This window comes from Rousettus aegyptiacus, unplaced genomic scaffold (assembly GCF_014176215.1).
Source record: "Rousettus aegyptiacus isolate mRouAeg1 unplaced genomic scaffold, mRouAeg1.p scaffold_m13_p_16, whole genome shotgun sequence".
NCBI lineage: Eukaryota > Metazoa > Chordata > Mammalia > Chiroptera > Pteropodidae > Rousettus > Rousettus aegyptiacus.
The window spans coordinates 20,014,431-20,034,980 of NW_023416291.1; the positions used below are offsets into that span (position 1 = coordinate 20,014,431).

Here is a 20,550-nt window from a genome sequence, read left to right on the forward strand (position 1 = left end):
TGCCTTTTGTCTAAGCTGAGTCCCTAAGGATGAATAGGATTTAATGGGTAAGAGGGAAAAAAGAGTGTTGGCCCCAAAGAGACTTCAGAGGGGGACTGAGACTCAGCAGGAGACGAGATAGGACTTCCTCCTACTTGCTTACTGTCCCTAGTGGCAATGCCATTTCACCTGGCTGTAGCAACCGCTCTCAGCTTTCAGTTTCTTGGGCACTCCCAGCATCAGGCTCTGCAAGACCTCCTCTCTCATTTTCTTCCCAGGTTCTGATCATCTCAATCTCTTCCCTTGTTTCCCAGTATCAGAGGTGGTAGCTGCTTCCTACAGTTATTTTTCCTGGGTTACTTCAAGATTCCCTTTTTGCTTATCCAGCCTTCTAGTATCTGTATTGTGACACCTGGCTTTCCTGACTGTGTCTGACTGAGCCAGCACCAGGAGTGGGTCCCAGGTAACAAGAACTCTGGGGTTGGTTTGGCTATGTCTTTGGCCTGGAATGCATTGCTGAGTTCCTTGTCCATGAGAAATGGAATTCTGGTACTTTATCACTTTATAATTATATTATCACAATTAATAAAATTATCACCCGTGGTCGATTGTGATGAATTAATTATTAAAGGACTCAAATTCCTTAGAGGACCAAATAGTGCTGACTTGAGCCATATGGTAGTAAAAAGGAATATGATGTGAGATGGCTGTTTCTGAATATAACTAGAAACTTACAGAAAATAAATTCCAAGCTGAGGCTTTAGCTTTGCAGCTCAACCATAGTTAGAAAACCAGAAAACTTCCATAGGAGCCCTAAAGTTAATCTCCCTAAAGCTCAAACCCAAATTGAGTGGCAGATATAAGAGGTAACTTCTTGCAAAGAGATGCCTAGTGACCTGCAGACCCATAACTGGAGTCAGATCTCAATGTATTGTAGTCGGTCACATGCAAATCTGACTCAGTGGGAGATAGCTTATAGTCTCTAAAGAATATCAAGAGTTTTCGAACATTTATTGGAATAAACCTATGTAATATGTGTAGAAGTCATTTCTAAGGATTTGAGACCCAGAAAGATAAAATACAACTTTGATTTAGGCCAGCTTTATTTATATTCTGTGCTTACCAGAGATTCTGAATTTAATGTGTTAGCTCATATAGTTATGTTTCTTGGCAGTTGCTTTGACTGGCTGGATTCGATAGTGGCCTATCATCAATGAGGTTGAGATGCCAGATCTTCCCTTGCATACTATAAAGAATCCAAAAGCTTAAGGAAATGGGAATGTTAGGACGGATTTACCATGTATGACATGTCCATCACCCTCACCTAAACTACACTTCCTGAGGCAACCTGAAGATGCTTACTCCAAAGATGCTCCAGTTTCTCAGATGACATAGTCAAAAATATTTACTGAGCTCCTCCTGTATCATAGTTTGCACTATCCAAAGAACCTGGGATAAAAGTGAATAAAACATGTCCTGAATCCATGAAAAGTTCACAGCCTAAAGCGCAGGCAGACAAGTAAACAATTTTATAATTACAATACCACATATTAAAGGAAATGAGACTATATATTAAAGTTTTAACAGTGATTTTCTCTGGGTGAGTGAGTTATGAGTGGTCTTTACTCTTTTTTTCTGTTTACTATTTCATTAATTCTAAGATACATTTTTTTTCACATTTTAACATTTCTGAAATTAGATGTATTTTACAATTAATGGTGCCTTAGAGTCCATGAAATAGATGAAATACTGTCATGGCAGTATTTGTCCCCTGCTGCAAGTGTAAGCTGTTGAGTACAATTGTTCATCTAACATGAGACATTTTCCAGGAAACAAGATGTAGTTTGTTCAAGATAAACCAAGATAGAGAAGACATTTCTATGGAAGAGAGGATAGGATCTCATTATAGAATTCAACATTTTTGTATGGCAGTGACCTGTCAAATTATTTTGTATTCACCACTCTTGTGCAAATGTTTGAGCCAGGAGTGAGTCATCTTCCCTTGAGGGGGCACCATTGTCTCAGAAGTGAGTGGAGAGGGGTGCCCTGAGGGTAGATCTTTTCTCAGTAACAATGGGGCGCTTGTTGGTGGCACCAAATGCTGTAGCAGTTTTAATATCTTAGTTAAAACCTGGTAGTTGTTTTTCCCTTTTAATACGAGAAAAAACTCCTGTTAGAATTAGTGTGAGTCATACATCATAAACATTCAGTGCTTAAATTCCCATGGGTTTTGAATGCCAACACTTTAAGCTTACATTTTTTTAAACTGCATTGTAGAATGCTAGAAAACATATGTTAAGCTTTCCAGTATTAAGTAATGCTATAGTATTTTTTCAAATACATACTATAAAGTAAACCATTCATAAATTCCAACGTGATGCCAGTTATGTTAAAAACTTGACTATGTCATTTAATTCTCATGCATAATCCTTTCTTGTTGTTTTAGCCAACAAGAAAAAAAAAAAAAGATTGAGAAAAAATATATTCGAAAGAACATACATACACACAAATTCACATGTATTTACATAACCACTTGCTTAACAGAGATCTGGTCTCGTTAAAAGCACAGGAAGGTACATGAGCCTCATGAAGATAATAATGTGTATCTCAAACATCCATAAATACAGAGTCAGAAAAACAACAATTTTACATATAAATTCCCCATCCAGCAAGGCATAATCTGTGAGTGGTGAACATTCAAGTCAAGTAACAGGTCGCAGACTATTGATTCTAAAAGAAAATCACACTAACACTAAGCAATTTGACAGTAAAAATCGGAAAGTGTATTCACAGTAATCATCTTTAGTTGATACATGCAAATTTTTGAAATTCCTCCCTCTTCAACCATTAAAGTGAAAGAGATCCTTTCAGTAGAGCCCATTACAAAAACTAAAATTAAAAAGCTAAAGTAAGGTCAAGAGAAAGAAAGGATTTTACATACTTTAATGACTGCTAATGGGCACATCAGTGACAGGTTTAGCCTGTGCCGCTTTGGGAAGCGGTTTCTATGGTGCCCCAGAGCCCTACGTTGCTCAGTTTACACCAGAGCACACTCTAAAAGAACTACTGAACTGGAATTATGGTGAAATATAAAGCTTATGTGTACATTCTTGCTTGTTTCTATCACCCTAAAAAACACACTTTGAGAAATGCGCTAAATCAATTATTTAAGTACCGGTAGGGACAAGCAATTGTTGGCATGCTCCTGTGTCATTTGTCTTTTGAGTAAAGTAAGAAAAAATTGTTTGATCACACTGCCCTGCTCTGGTCAAAAAGAGAAAATTAAGTTAGCCCTTAAAAAGAAAGTTTTTGTAGCCTCACATCCAAATTCTTGTAAAATGCATTTCATTAAAAGGTGTTTTCCAAAAGGGCGAAGCATCTAAATGGTATTTAATTTAGATTAAGGCTCAAGGAAATGTATCTTTTACCCCTTTGAAATGGGAGCATTTCAAATGGGAGCATTTCAAATGGGAGCTATTATTAATATTATTTCTCCATAGAAACCTCTACTATAAAAAGCAATTCTAAGAAATTTATGAATTCCTAGCCAAAGTAACTGTTTATTTCAGTCATTTTTATCAACGCAGTGGTTGACATTAATAATAATAATAATAATAATAATAATAGTACTGACAGAAGCTAACATTAATTGACCATTTATTGTGCCAGACATTGGCCTTAGCTCTTTATATGTAATAACTCATTCATACTTATAACAGAACTGCAAATTAAGCATTATTATTATCCCAGTTATGCAGATAAGCAAACAGAGCAACAGAGAAGATTAGTAACTTGTTCAAGGTTACCCAGCTTGCTTTCTTGTTCTCAATGTATCTATTATATTCCAAAAAAAAAGTGACACCCTGTCTATACTTCTGTTTATTATTAAGATCGAATCAATAAACTGTATGTTACTGGGTGAACATTGCTCAAACACCAATGCAAGAAAATGCTCTACATAAAAAAAGCCCACACCGTCCTTATATGTGGATGAGTTTTTATGTGTATGCTAACTAAAGAGATTAGTAGACGTTTGAGATAACTGGCAACTATTTTCATTTTTCTGGGACATAACTAGTTTAAATTATGTCAATTTTCATTTTTAGCATTAATTATCTAGTTTCCACAGTTTTAAATTACCTGAATCTCTGTCCACAGCTTCAACCCTTGTGACAAACTCCCCTGGATTTCGGTTTTCTTTAACTGAAGCTTCATATAGGTGCTGCTTAAATACTGGTGTTTCATCATTTACGTCAAGAACAGTAATCGTCAAAGTCTGGGATGAAGAAAGTGCTGGGATGCCATTATCCAACGCCAGGAGGGTCAGAATGTGCTGAGTTTTTATTTCGTAATCCAGAGAACAAGTTGTAGTTAGTAAGCCTGTTTTGAAAAGAGGAGAAAAGCAGTATATGATGAAGACTCTTTAGAGTTCGTGCTTACTCTACTTCTGCCTAACTTATCTAATTCGCTAAAAAACTCAGAAGCTTTCTTTGTTATAGAATAAACCTTATAAACCAACTTTAAACTTATATATTTACTAAAAGAAAGAGATAACATTTTTAGCCAAAAAAGTCATCCTAATTAAAACTACAAGAATGAATAAGAATTCAGAAATAATCTATCATATACCATTATCTACTGAGACAATTACATCAAAATTATTTCTCTACCTAACATCTACCTTCATTTAAAAGAAAATATCTAGGTTCTAAGGTCAAATAAAAATTCATATTTAACATGACCAAGTTACAAAATGGTGAGTATGGCTATATTCTTCAATCTATTTAGTTTTTAAGATATATAGTTTTGTTAAGAGTTACAGTCTCTCTGTACTTACTCACTTAACTGTCTTTTTTATTGACACAAATAGTTAAGACTTTATAACTCGGACAATAAATTTTCATGAATAAAAATGTCTCCATCTTACTGCCATTTTCGCCTTTAAATCATATAAACAAAATGTTATAAAGACTTGCACACACACAGCTTTTACATGATTCCAATAGTCACATTTTTTCTTTTAGGATTGCTGTTTGCTTCTCTAATACATGCTCATCCTATAAGAACTGTTCTTCAAATAATTAAAGAGGTTTACTGCTTCAGATTTTATAAAATAGTTTTCCAATAATTGCTTATTACTTTATACTTCACAACCAAAAGCCAGTGAAAAATTCACTATCTTCTTTATAAGAAATATGAGCCTTGTGAGAGACATGTAGCCCATCTCATATGAATGCATTCAGCAATTATCATTTTATGTCTTTGAAAAATACCTCAACTGAAACAACTACAGCAATTATTCAAGATTCATGATACCTATATTACTGAGACACAGTTTAAATTTTATCTATCCTCTTTAACAATCTGAAATAGACCTTCCTTGGCCGTTGTGGAAAACATTTTAAGCATCATTGAAATGGGTCCTTGGAGACCCCAGCTCTAACAGAAATCAACAACTGGGTCTGGACTTTCTCTCTGTCAGTTGGGCTTTTAGGTGGTGTTCTCGCATGCCTCAGAATGGAACCATATGCACAGGATTTAATAAATATTTTGATAAAAAATTTCAACAGTATATAGCCAGACTATAACCATGACTTCCAAATCCTATGCATTCAGGCCCATTTCAAATTATGGTCTTGCTAATAGTTGGGCCAAATGGTAAACATCCGAGATTTTTTTCTGAGTCTCATCCAGAAATGACTATTTTTTAGAGAATGCGATGATAGTCCATCTCTTCAATATCTCCTGAAAATCAGGTTGAGGGAAGTTCATTTCCAATTTCACAAGAATGACACTTCGTACATGCTATCTTCCAACAAACTAGATAAAAACTTTTAATAGATGTTATCTGGAACATGGTGATAGCAAGACAAGTGACAAGTGACATGACAAAAAGTGACATTTCTGCACAGTACTTGACAGTGAATAAATGCTTTTCGAAAAATAAAATAGTACAGTTAATGATGTGAGAAGTAAGGGTCTAAATGCTCAAATCAATCTAACCATTTAAAAACACATTATTTCCAACTATTTACAAATGTAAGCTTGTAAGACCTTAAAGATAAGTTTCCATACTAAAGTCTTTGAATAATACTTTTGATTAATCATGTTCTATATTTTGGTACTTTTGGTACCATGTCTTACCCTCTGAGGATACATAATAGAGACAAAAAAAAGTTTGCTATTATATAGCCATTCCATGAAATGGGAGCTGGCTACAAAGCATAGTCAATGCTAACAAACAGGCCATTACAGTTGGTTTTCTGAATATAACCTCCGTGTCTATCATACATGTACGTTAAATGATAAATCAAGTCACATTTCTTTCAAGCTTATACATCTTGAGAACTATCATGTTAAGAGGAAAATCAAAAGGATAAATGTAAGCAAGTGATCGGAGGCTTCGAATGACAGTGACGTATACGATACCTGATGCCTCATCTAGCATAAAGGCCATGTTTTCATTTCCTGAGAGGATGCTGTATGTTACTCTTCCATTCCTTCCTTCATCTGGATCCTGAGCAGTTATGTGGTGCACTAAGGAGCCCACTGTGGCATCCTCTTTGACGTGAGCGATGGGAAAAGACACAAAAGTGGGGCTGTGGTCATTTACATCCAGAATCACTACCTTTGCCATCAGTGATCTCAGTCGCCGGTCTGTCACATTCACAGCCTGATCAGATGCAGTCACTGTGAGGATGACAGTCGGAACTCTCTCTCTGTCGAGGGGGGATGCGGTGACTAATGTGCCAGAAGAGGGGTGGATGAGAAATGGATTCATTCCAGGGTGGTGGGATTCAATGAAGTATTGGATTCTACTGTTCAAGAAACTGCCATCTCCATCTTTTGCGTTGAAGACATGTACCAGAGTCCCGACAGGGACATTCTCTTCTATGTTTATCACAACGAACTCATCTCGGAAAGATGGGGAATAGTCATTCTGATCTTCCACGTCAACACTGAGGAAGACTGTGCTATTCAGGGGAGGGGTTTTGCTATGGTCTTTAGTAACCACCCTGAAAAGATAATGAGATGTCATTTCATAATCAAGTTCCTTAGAAAGGAACAAGTCCCCTGTCGAGCTGTCGATTTCAAAGTGACCATCCTTGTCATCTGCAGCAATACTAAAGTGTAACTTCCCATTATGATGTTGCTGAAAGTGATCAGGTGACTTTATCAAGCTCATTATTTTGGAAGGTTTCAAGTTTTCTGGTATAACTAAATGTCTAATATTCTGAGAAAGGGTAGCTCTCCCTTTGGATAGTGGTAGTACCTGGAATAAGAATTAAAAGGAGCTGTTAATTTGGGGTATTTTTAACAGTTTAATCAATACATGTGATGATATTCTTTTAGAAGCTAATTCCTTCCATTTGTGTAAAATATATGTGTTAATTGATGAGAAAATGTGTTTTTTATATATAACTCCAGCGTGTCTCTAAAGATTGAAAATTGCGTAATAGCTTGGAAATAAGAAAGTAAAGAATTTTCCACTTCCCATTTGTTCTAATATGTGAAATGATAGTTTGGTGAGGTCATGCTATAGTCAAGCTTGTGATTCTTCAATGAGAATGTGAAATAACTAGTTCTCCAAATTGCTCTAAATCTGAAAGAACAATATAATCATGACATCTGTGTGCATTTATGTATCATGTGTCTTGTTTATCTGAAACTAGAAACTTAAGAAATTACAATATAGAATTTTCTCCTAACCCACATATCCTCAAACAATAAAGAATATAATTTGGAAACAGAACTCTTGGGGATATATTTTCTTGATTATTATACATACCAATATTAATATTACTGATTATCGCATGCATGAACAAAGAAATAGGCTATGAGCAGTCATCTTATTTTTGATGGGCTGGTGTAATTTTTCCCTACTACGAAGACTCCCCACCACTTGCTTGCTCATTCTAATGAAAATAAAACCCTATAACAGGGATCCTAAGTGACCTTCCCAAGTTTAAAAATAATTACAAAAAACTATGTGATTTATTATTGGCCATTTGTACATACAAGTTTCTCCTGCAAATTTACCAGAATGATAAACACATTTTGTTTATCATAAACAAAGCAACACAAATGCCCATACAGTGATGAAGCTAAGTATCTTGTCAGGAATTGTACAAAGTTCAAATAAAAGGTTATTTGTGTGTAAATATTTCTCTAGTGATCACAAAAAGACATACATACATGTGCAATGGACTCTAAAAATAGTATTCATATATTTAATGTGTCTCCACTCTATCAGTTGCATAAAAATAAAAAAAGGACCTTAGAACATCCTTTCACATTTTATGGTGATGACAAAATATTACCTGAATGTTAATAACTGCCTGTCCTTGAAGAGGAGGCACTCCTTTGTCACTGGCAATGACAGTTATCCTATAGGAAGGTCGATAATCATACAAAAGTATTGTGGTTGTTCTTATTTCACCACTATTGGCATCAATCTTGAAGTCATCAGAACTATCTTCTATATGCACACACAAAAAAATTAAGAAATTAATGTTAACTGACAATGCAGAAGACATAAAAGTAATTAATTTAAATGCATCTGTGATCATTTGGAAGATGGATATGCCTTACGCTTTGTGAGAGAATTAACATAAAAAATAGTAGTGAAGATATACATAAGAAACGGAACAGATTTTTAAAATTTTTAGTGTGGCATTTCAAATTAAAAAGATAGACAAAATGATATAATGAACTCCTGTGTGCCTGTCACATAGCTTCTATAATTATCAACTCATGGCCAATCTTTAAATTCCCTTTGCTATTCTTTCCCAGTGCATATAAAAGTTAGGTTTACACTATACTGTAGTCTCTTACGTGTATAATATAGCATTATGTCTAAAAAATGCACTTAATTAAATAATTCTTAACTGCTAAAAAAATGCCAACCATCATCTAAACTTTCAGCAAGTCTTAATATTTTTGCTGATGGATGGTCTTCCCTCAATGCTGATGGCTGAACAGGGTGGTGGCTGCTGAAGGTTGTGGTAATTTTTTTAAATAAGAGAACAATCACGGGTGCTTCATCAGTCGAGTCTTCCTTTCATGAACATGTTTTCTGGAGCATGCAATGCTGTTTGATAGGATTTTACCCACAGGAGAACTTCTTTCAAAATTGAAGTCAACCCTCTCAAACCCCACCACTACTTTATTGACTAAGTTTATGTAATATTATAAATCCTTTAAATGAAATTCTTTGTTGTCATTTAACAATCTTCACCAGTAGATTCCATCTCAGAAACCACTTTCTCTGCTCACACATAAGAAGCAACACCCCATCTGTTCAAGTTTTATCATGCGATTATAGCAATTCAGTCACATCTTCAGGCTCCAATTCTAATTCTAGTTCTCTTGCTATTTTCACCACATTTGCAGTACTTCATTCACTGAAGTCTTGAAACCCTTAAAGTCATCCATGAGGGTTGGAATCAACTTCTGCCGAACTCCCGTTAATGTTGATATTTTGACATTTTCCCATGAATCCTAAATGTTCTTAATAGCATCTAGAATCATGAATCCTTTCCAGAAGGTTTCAATTTACGTTGCTCAGATCTGTTGGAGGAATCATTATCAATGGAAGCTATAGCCTTACAAAACGTGTTTCTTAAATAATAAGGCTTGAAAGTCAAAATTACTCTGCTCCATGGGCCGCAGAGTGGATGTTGTGTTAGCAGGCATGAAAACAACCTGACTCTCATTGTACATCTCCATTAGCGTTCTTGGGTGACCAGGTGCATTGTCAACGAGCGGTTATATTTTAAAAGGAATCTTTTTTTGCTGAGCAGTAGGTCTCAACAAGCGAGCTTAAAATATTCAGTAAACCATACTGTTGTAAACAGACATGCTCTCACCCAGGCTTTGGTGTTCCATTTATAGAGCACAAAGATGACTCTTAATGGCCCTAGGATTTTTAATATTGTTAGTATGTATTGGCTTCAATTTAAAGTCATAAGCTGAATTCGCCCCTAACAAGAGAGTCAATATGTATTTTGAAGCTTTAAAGCCAGGCATTGACTTCTCACTAGCTATAAAAGCCCTAGATGCCATCTTATTCCAATAGAAGGCTGTTTTGTCTACGCTGAAAGTCTGTTGTTTAGTGTAGCCGTCTTCATTAATTATCTTAGCTAGATCTGGATACCTTGCTGCAGCTTCTACATCAGCACTTGCTGCTTCACCTTGTACTTTTACGTTATGCATATTTTATGGATACACCTTCTTTCCCTTTCTCTCTGCTAGCTTCAAGCTTTTCTCCTGCAGCTTCCGTTCCTCTCTCAGCCTTGACAGAATTGAAGCGAGTTAGGGCCTTGCTCTGGGTTAGGCTTTGGCTTAAGGAAATGCTGTGGCTGGTCTGATCTTCTCTTTGGACCACTAAAACTTTCTCTGTACCAGCAATACAGCTTCCGCTTACCTGTTATTTGTGTGCTCACTGGAGTAGCACTTTTAACTTCCTTCAAGAAGTTTTCCTTTGAATTCACACTTTGGCTAACTGGCACAAAAGCCCTAGCTTTAAAAGGCCTGTCTCAGCTTTCAACATGCCCTCCTCACTAAGCATAATCATTTCTAGCTTTTGACTTAAAGTCATGCGACACTCCCGTACATTTGAACATTTAGGGACTGGTCTAAGTAGGGCTGGTAATTTGCCTAATTTAAATATTTTTTTGTCTCAGGGAATAAGGAGGCTCAAGAAGATGGAGAGAAATGTTCGGTTGGTGAAGCCATCAGAACACACAATATTTATGGTTTAAATTCACTGTCTTATACAGATGTGGTTCATGGCTCCCCAAAACAATTACAATAGTAACATCAGAGATCACTGATCACAGATTGCCATAATGAATATAATAATAATGAAAATTTTTGAAATATTGCAAGAATTACTAAAATGTAAGATAAAGACACAAAGTAAGTAAATGTTTTAAAAGTAGTTCTGATAGATTTGCTCAATGCCAGGTTTTCCTAAATCTTCAATTTGTAAAAACTGCAGTATCTGGGAAGAGCAATTAATTAAGTGAAGTGCAATAAATGAGGTGTGCCTGTATTGGTTGCAATTTCTATGCTTTGCTCCATTTACTTTATTCTCATAAGAATACTGTAGAACATTTTCATAAATGTGATATGTATCTTTGTTCCTACTAAATAGATTTTTATCTTATTTTAGCTTATATTTTGTAATTGCCTCTATTTTGCAACTAGATGGAGTAAAAACAAAGGTAGGAATAACATGATATATATGATCATATTTTTATATTGCTATGCCCCAAGTATCATTTTAGAAGCTTAATTTTTTAAAATATTTCAAATTGTTCATTGTATACTTGAAATTTGTATAATCGTATTAACCAATGTCTCCCTTACAAATTTAATAAAATACAAAGAAAGTAAATTAAAAAAATAAATATATATAACCAATAAAAGGGAAAAAAAGAAATGTATGATGAACATCCACATAAAAACAGTTGAGATCGATCAATTCCCAATAGTCCTTCAAAAATGTTTGAAGAAATGACAGAGTTTAAGTCCAGAAGAGGACTTGTGTTTACCTCCGAGTCTCATTTCCCGTCTTCTCTGTAGATAGCCTCTTTTCTAAAGTAGGGGTTTGTAGTTCTAGTCCATACATCCATGAGTAATACAGCATGGTTTTCTTTATAAATAATGGTATCATAGCAGAATTATAGCTTAATATATTAATCTGTGTGTGTGTGTGTATTCTCTCTCCACTCCCACTGTCTTTCACAGCTATATCAAAATATACATTCTCTTCTGCAGCTCAAATTAAAACAGGAAGAAAAAAATAACATCAAGGTCTTATGGACAAACTGACCTCTTGAATGCATGCTTGCAAACCAGTTTTTCTTTCCCCTAGGACCAGATTAGAATAGACTAAGGGAGCGGCTAGAGAAAGCTAGGTGGTGCCTGAGAGGAGAAATTAAAAAAGAGAAGGAATCTCTGAAACAGGGGTGAGGACACAAAAAAAGAAGTGTCCTCAAATGTAGACCTGCGTCAGGCTCGTCATCTCTGGACATCTGCCGTGCGATCTTTAGGGGGCCGAAGCTTCCCCAGTGGGAATGTTATAGGCCTTTTATTTCATTCTTCTTCCATGTCTTTTTAAATATTTTATAATTTTCTATATAAAAGTCTTAAACATCTTTTATTGGAATTTTCCTCCCTGTGCTCCTAGTCAGGATTATCCTGATTTCAGAGGTTTTGAAACTTAAAGAGGGATTCTCTTTAAGAAAAATAGAACAATATTACAAATAGAAGTTATTCTCTGGTTCTCAGTCCTATCCTTGAAGAATCTGTGCAAGGGGCCTCAAGCTTAAACTTCATTAGCTTCTACACCCTATGGTTTTCTTTGTTATGGTCAATGAGATCTTTGAAAACTGGCTTAGTTTTTAAAATGCTAGTGAATTTTGTATGTCGACAATGTTCCCGGAAATTTTTCATTGTATTAATTCTAATAATTTGCCTGTAGCATCATTTGGGTTTTCATGTAAGACAATTTATCTGCTGGTAAGGGCAATGTTGGGTCTCCCTTTTCTGTGTTTTTGTCAAACGTAAGAAAGTACTGAATGTCTTTAAATATGATATAAAACACAATGTCGACTAAAGTTAATCACTAGAACAAATCTGAGGTCGTTGCAATCTAAAATAAAAACACAAAAGTATTCTTGCCTCAATAAAGTTCTCACATACATGTACATTATGTGCATATGTGACATTTTCTAGGTATGGTTTACTCTAACCTTAAGAGTATTTAGTCGTTATAGAGATTCGTAGATGCTTAGTATTCGTAATCATATTTACTTATAATTAATATCACTACTACTTTCCTCTCAAAGGATGATTCACACTTTGGATTACTGAAAATTTTTCATTTAAGGTGGATGGTTGGTTAATTGGTTGTTTTCTATTTAGAGCACAGAAAACTATGATTTCTCAGTAAACTTCTAAATTCTTTCTTAAAAATAAAGGTGATTCTAGACAATAACATGTATATTTTTTTTTTGTAATTTGGCATTATTTTTAATGGTATCTATTTTCCCAGAAAGACGACAGATAGCTGATAAATGAAAGAGGAAATTCTATAAGCTCTTAATTCTTTATGGATGGTGACATTTACCTGAAGATACTGAATATGTAACTTCTGCATTGTTTCCTTCATCAAGGTCCTTTGCAAACACAGTTGTGACCAACATATTTACTGGTTGACCTTCCAGAACCTGACAATAAAACAAATGGCTTACAAATTAGTCAGCAAAATTTTAAAAAGAAATAGCAATGAATTTTAAGTGAAGAACGCACCACTACTAAGCATTATAAAACTATTTTAAAATCCACATATAATTAAAATGTCTACCTTATAAAAGAATCTACATTACAAATTAAAATCTTTTACTTAATTTGAACAGATTATCTGCAGTATTTGAAGGAATTCCAAAGGTAAGAAAGAAATCGAATTAACTAAATAATCTTAGATTTGGAAAATATTTTAAGAATTCTATTATCTTTTCATTTATCACCTCAGAATGTTTTTTAAAAGATTGTTGCTCTGGTTCAAAATATGCTAAAATAAACATAAATCTTTACTTCTGGGAAGGTACCTTATACTGGAAGCATACTTCATTAATTAAGAGGAACATTCTTGGAATATTAAAATTTACATGTAGAGTTAAACTTCATGTTTAGAACCCTAGTGCACAATTAAGCCACAGTATATTTTAATAGCATAATTAAAATAATAATGATAATATCATAATATTTTGTTTGGGTAAAATTTTCTTTAAAACGACTTTAGAAGATGAGTTTAAAGGTATTAACATTCTCAATACCTTTTTTGCATTATTCAACATGCATATCTGAGCACAATTTAAACACCCAATTCAATGGTTTTGAAATAGCTTCTAAAATTTTTATTTATATAATTCATTTATTTTTTAATGAGTATCTCCAAAATATATTTATTTATTAATTATGTACATGAAGTAAAATGCTAATTTTTATATACATTATAAAACACAAAAAAATAGAAATGAGAAAGATAATATAAATATAGTTAGAAATTTCTGCATGTGCCCCCAAAGATCAACTTTTATAATCTCTGGATATACTTTTCTCTACAGATTGTTTTCATATCTTTAACTAAACATTTTAGAAATGTGCATCATTTGCTCATAAGGAGCTCTGCACGAAGAGACACATGTAAATTATTGGAAAAATTATCCACGTCTGAGGATTACTGATGATGGGGAATCATTATGTTTGTATACAAAGGGAAGAACTACATTATCATAAAACAACTGGTTGTGAGATCCCAAATAGCACAAATAGTCTTCTTTTTTTTTGACGTGCACAATTTCTAGGTCTTAGCACACCAAGACTGATTTCATAAATTCACCCTTTTTACCACAAGATGGTGCTCAAAACAAATAAGAATACCACAAATTCGTTGCAAGGCTATTTCACCCCACAAACCTTGATGTGTAATTCCTTTCCAGGGAGACACTGTGGGAAATACGGCCTGTTATCATTGATATCAGCAACGGAGACATAAACCACCATGGTGGCGTTTCGCGGTGGGGAGCCATGGTCGGTCACTAGGACCGTCAACTGATGGTGCACCTGATGCTCGTGATCCAACGCCACCCAACTGATAACTTCACCTGAGGGACACAGATGACAATAAAGTAGGCTGACACTGTCTACCAAAATTCTGGCATTGTGAGCCCCATCCAAAATAACTTGCAGAAAGGAAAATCAAATACTATAAAATAGCTCTGAGTAAAAGCATAACTTCTAAGACTACGCATGGCTTAAAAATGTGGCTCCACTGTTGAAAAAATTTTCTGAAGTTTTTCCTGAAAATGCCACTTTAAATTGGTCATTCTTTGTATTTTAACTTACCTATCACCAACCATTTGAACTAAAAATTGAAATCATAGGAACAAATGATAAAATACTCTGTGGGAATTTAGTAATAACTCAGAAGATTTACAACTACGGCACATTCCTATTCATACTGCTATACAGAATAATGAAAAGAAACACCTCAGCTCCGACGTCACAATCTCTGAGTTTGGGTTCCATTTTCTCTACCTCATATACAGAGGGACCTCTCCAAACCTACTTCCTTATGACTACCAGAAACAAATGCAATCACAAATTTAAAACTATTTTGCAAGCTATAAATTATTACACACATGGCAGTTGTCATCACTGTGAAATGATGGTAAAACATCTTCCTGAAAATCAAACATGTCCCTTCAGCCATGGTTTATCTTATACGTATAGTTATTTATTGCTATCTCACAAAAAATATGTGTAGCAATGAACAGCGACTTCGCAAATAATGCTTAATACTTTGCAAGCCTTATTTTACATATTTTTGCTTAGAACTGTCTTCTAGGCAAGTTCTCTCACGTTTCAGACATGAAGACTTGGGCATAAAACTGTAACTGTTATTGTCAAGGGCAAATGGAGGCCAAGGGCTCTCTCCAATAGCCTGTCTCCTGCAGAGTTCCACCAGGCACCGATTCCCTCGCTACTTATGAAAATATTTACTTGTGAGAACATAAACATGAAGCAACTACCACTTAACATTGCTATTTCTAAGTTTTTTTTTTTTTGTAGCCTTCCTCATCCAAATTAAATGACGCGTGAAACAAAACAAAAAGCTTAAATGAGGAACAAAAAAGAAAATTCATGTTTGGGTATGTTGCTTAATTGGTGAGCTTAAATATAGTGTCTATTTATATGTTGTTTATAAGCTATAATTCTCCTCTGAAAATCCTAAATCCTGAGTGGAAAGCAAATCTTTAGTTGATGAGCCAATTCTATGACACACAGCAGCTGTTTGGAGGTCAATGGTTAAAGAAAGACCATGAGGCTGGGCCTAGGGCTGGGCGTGGGCGATGCCAACACAAGGTTCTGTGGGAGCCGGAGTCCCGACCACTACGAGATGCTCCAAGCACAAAGATGTGGAGGAGGGGCGTGCCTGCCATGCTCTGAAGTGCCCTCAACTCCTGCCTTGTCACGCTGTCCCAGACCAGGTAATGGGAACTGTTTATAAGTACATCATTTTCCATGGCCTTTTGTATGCTTTACCTCTTTACCAGTCAGAACAGGACACAAAACATGCCAGGGATTATCTCCTCTGTTCTCGGAAGCTGCACTCTGAGATTAAGCTACTTGCTTAAAGCCACGCAACAAAACTAGGACACCTGGGCACTGCACTAATTGTAGGAGAGGGATGCTCATGAGGAACTTGTAAGTTTATAGTCTATAAATTCATACGACTCTGCTTTGCGTATTTTCAAAAACATAATAAATTACCAAGTGAACTAGAAGACCTAGAAAACTAGCATATGGAAGTAAAGAGCAAGCAGGGCCATCCTGCACAGCTGTGTAGCTGGAGCTGAAATCTAGCTTTCAGTATTCGCGGCAAGCCATGTCCCCTGGTAAAAAGCTCCCTCTGCTGGAGGAAGGGGCTCCTTCTCCTCAGTCCAAAGTTAATCAGAATTGAATTCAAATTCCGCCCACGGTAGGGCATGGGGCATCATTTACAGGCTCCGGCAGACTTGGCGCCTCCAAGAATTGTACCGTGGTGACCTCCTCTCACCCCTTCTAGCTCCGTGGCCATGGGATGTCACTTGAGCTATCTGAGTCTCACTTTCCCCAGCAATTTAGTTGTAGCATAAACATATTTCATTTGTAGGTGGTCTCAGAGATTAAATTTTGTATTAAATTTATATAATACAAAATATTAAATATGATAAAATTGTTATATTAATTTCATAATTAAGACTTTTAAAAACTCATTAAATTTCTTTCTTCTCCTTATGGTTCCCTTATCAAAATGAGAATGGAAAAATATATTAATAAGATACTTTAATTAAATGAATTGATTTCTAGCTTTACATGAACAACATTTATATTTCATAAAACATGGATACTTTTGGAGACTTTTTTAAATCTACAAATGGAAAAGAATGGTGAAAAATAGATTTACGTAATGCAGTTCTCACTGTAACTCTAATTCAGAGTAAGAATATACTAGCAATGTATGGGTGAGAGGCAAAAGAACTATGAATCATTACAAGTAAAATTCTATTCAATTTTTACTTCATTTTTAAATCATAATACTCTAATCAATATAGTAGGTACTAAAACCTGTAATTTTAATGATATGTTTGTACTAATGTTATAATAACTAAAAGATTTGAGTTTTGTCAATTCCAATTTTAAAAGATTAAGTGGAAGCTACAAAATGCTACCTGTATGAGGATTCATCTTGAAGAATTTTCCATCAGACAAAAGGAAATATGACAGCTGTCCGTTCTTTCCCAAGTCTCTGTCAATTGCTGTAATTTTGCCTATTACCCCTTGAGGAAGGGGACTCTCCTTGACTTTCAAAAATAACACATCATGCAAGAAAGTAGGGGAATTGTCATTTTCATCCAGGACATGAACAATTACCGAAGTGCTCACATTTTGCGACAATCTGTCCTCTGGGATCCGGGCAAACACTCTGAAATTATACGTTTGTATGGATTCGTAGTCAAGCTGTCGCCTCACATAAATCCAGCCTGTGTAAGGGTGGACGCCAAACACAGCAGAGTGTGTGCTGGGCTCCAACGAGTACAGGATCGGAGAGGTTTTGCGGTCTGGGCCAAGGGGGTAGGCCTGTAGGTGCAGTATTTGGGTCATCAGTGAGACAGACTCACTAACTTCCACTTGATAGACCAAATTTCCAAAAATCAAGGAAGGGCTCGATTCTTGTTTTTCGACAACAACAGTCAGCACTAACAGGGATGCTTGAGGAGGAATGCCAAGGTCCTGGGCCACGAGAGTCAGTGTGTGCTTCTGGGGCACATCACCTCCCAGACTGCCGTTGAGGTATACCACGCCGAGCCCTGAGTCAACGGAAAAGACGCTTGGATTCTGGCTTGCGATGGAATATCGGATGACTCCATTCCACCCACTGTCTTTGTCTTCTGCGTGTGCACGATACAAGGCTGTGCCCAGCAGTGTGATCGGAGATATTTTAATTTCATCGGAGGCTCTGGGAAACACTGGATGGTTGTCATTGACATCAATTACAGTTATGTTGACCTCTGTGCTGCTGCAGGCTGGGGAGCTACCGAGCTGAGCCTGAACTGTGAGCACAAACACGGGCTGTGTTTCGTGATCCAGAGGCTTCTGGGTTCGAATGGTGCCCAGCCATGGGTGAATAGAGAACTTTTCTTGCAGATTGCCAGAGGAGATTCTGTAAAAAACTGGCTCTGAGTAGTCTGAGAAAAAAAAAAAAAAAAAAAAAAAGGAAAGAAAAAGAAAAAAGGAGAGAAAGCAGTCACTGTATGTCAAAAGAACGTCCCCACTGGAAACACTGAAATCTGAAAACATTAATATATACTACATCTCTGGAGAATAGTATGCAACATCTTACATCTTCCTCGGCTCTCCAAAGCCTGTTGAAAAGTAGACACGTGGTTTAAGATCCATTAGTGGGCAAAGGTAATGTCCAATGGACAAAATCAAGGCATGGGTTTCACTATCTCTCTTCATTCTACTTGCTTCAGGTAAAAGGAAAGATATTCAGAAAATTATTTGGATGCCTTTTTGATATATTTGAGGAAGCCAAGTTAAGTTTACATTGATGTTTCTCCACGATATCTACCTACGAATGGCAAACACCCTCTACAAAAGTCCAGGGAAGGGACAGAGGAAAGGAAAGGAGAGGGCTGGGAGCAGGACAAGTCAGTCACTTCTAGGAATTTATGCTGCAGAGAAACCTCTGCAAGTTATACAAGGACATTGCTTGAGTTACTATTTGGACTGGTGAAATACTGTAAATCATTCAAATTGATGGCAAAAGGGAAATGTTTAATAAAAAAATGTTTTATATCTAAGTTGAAATACCAGGCAAACTTTTTAAAATGAGACAGAATGATGTACAGTTACCTGCCAAGTTGTCCATGTAATATAGTAGAAAAAAATATAGTTGTAAGACAACAAAGATAGTAGGATGCATTTTTGTAAAAAAAAAAAAAAATTTAACATGTGTATCTGTGCCTGGTATATACTTTCTACATTATAATTGTTTGTTTTAAACTTTTTTAAAGTATTTATTATTTTTGTGATTACAAAGAAATTATAAGATATTAGTAATGTTGAAAGAACAAAGAGCAAGCCACATTGTATGGTCTCCATTTTTCTTACATGGAGAGAAGGAAAGGTTTTTTTAAGAGTGCACAGCCTAAGGAAATACAGGGAATGTTCCAATAACAGATTCCAATGCAGCATAAGAAGTACTTACTCAAAGACTCTTTCGCTTTCACAGTCCCGACAGGACTGTCTTCGGGCGCATCTTCATAAACTGAGAAAGTATACTTGGGCCTTTCAAATTCAGAGGGTGCCAGAGTTGTCTGAAGAATGTGTATAGTGATGTTGGCATTAATGACAGATGTGAGCCCACCACCGTCTTGAGCACGGACCACCAACGTAAGTGTAGTGGATTCCAAATGACTAAGAGTTGATGTTAAGTAAATAATTCCTGGGGAGGGGAAAGAAATATTTAAAAAAACAGATCACATGCAATAAACATCGATGGGCAACAGTAACACCTGATCTGTTGATTCTACTGTGATGGTTGATTTTCATGTCTCAACTTGACTGGGCCACGAAGTACCCAGATATTTGGTCAAACATTATACTGTGTGTTTCTGAATGAGATTAAACATTTAAATGGATAAACTGAGTCAAGCAGATTGCCCTTCTTGATGTAGATGGGTCTCATCTAGTCAGTTGAAGGCCTAAATAGAACAAAAAGGCTTACCCTCTCCTGAGTAAGGGAGAACTGCTCTTGCCTGACTGCCCTTGAACTGGGACACTGGTTTTTTTTTCCTGACTTTGGAATTGGACTGAGACTTCAGCTTTTCCTGGGTCTCGAGACTGCCATCCTTCAGACTGGAACTACGCCGTCCTGGGTCCCCGGCTTGCGGACTCACACTGAAGATCTTGGGAATTGTTAACCTCCACATTCATATGAGCTAATTCCTTATAATAAATCTCTCTATATGTATTTTATATGCCCTACATATAATATATTACATATATCCTGTTATAATATTTTATATATATATTATATATATATTAAAGATCTCCTATTGGTTCCATCTCTCTGGAGAATCCTGACTAATACAAACAAAGAACTTGAGCACATTTGCTAAATGATGATCCAAAATCTATCAAATAAACAATATTTTCCAAGAGCTTAAATACTGAACATCTTCAAAGTATATCATTTCACCAGAAAAACAGACATTGTGTTGTCTTTTTTTAGGCCTGGCTACCATATCACCCTCCCAGAATGTAATGCCAACAAAGTTGAGGAGTAAGAACTGAGAGTTACAGAGGAGCCTGAGCAACACACTTTAAAGTGACATGTAAACAGTGAAGCACTACGCCAGTGTTAACTGCTATGCAGAGGGCTTAGCGGAGAAACTCAATATGCAGTAGTCACTCCGAGAATGAGTTATGTGGAAGGAGGAGGAAGTC

The 20,550-nt window shown here is 35.9% G+C and overlaps 1 protein-coding gene across 1 annotated transcript in view; it reads right to left on the minus strand.

The window, feature by feature from the left end:
- The window catches only part of DCHS2 (dachsous cadherin-related 2), a gene marked incomplete at its 5' end in the record, with an annotated part of 172,806 nt that overhangs the window by 46,500 nt on the left and 105,756 nt on the right, over positions 1-20,550 (minus strand). The window contains 7 exons of the mRNA XM_016144623.2: positions 4,120-4,359; positions 6,409-7,252; positions 8,301-8,458; positions 13,118-13,217; positions 14,470-14,657; positions 17,268-18,284; positions 19,310-19,546. Of these exons, the coding sequence (XP_016000109.2) occupies positions 4,120-4,359; positions 6,409-7,252; positions 8,301-8,458; positions 13,118-13,217; positions 14,470-14,657; positions 17,268-18,284; positions 19,310-19,546 (2,784 nt within the window). The remainder of the gene's footprint in view (positions 1-4,119; positions 4,360-6,408; positions 7,253-8,300; positions 8,459-13,117; positions 13,218-14,469; positions 14,658-17,267; positions 18,285-19,309; positions 19,547-20,550) is intronic.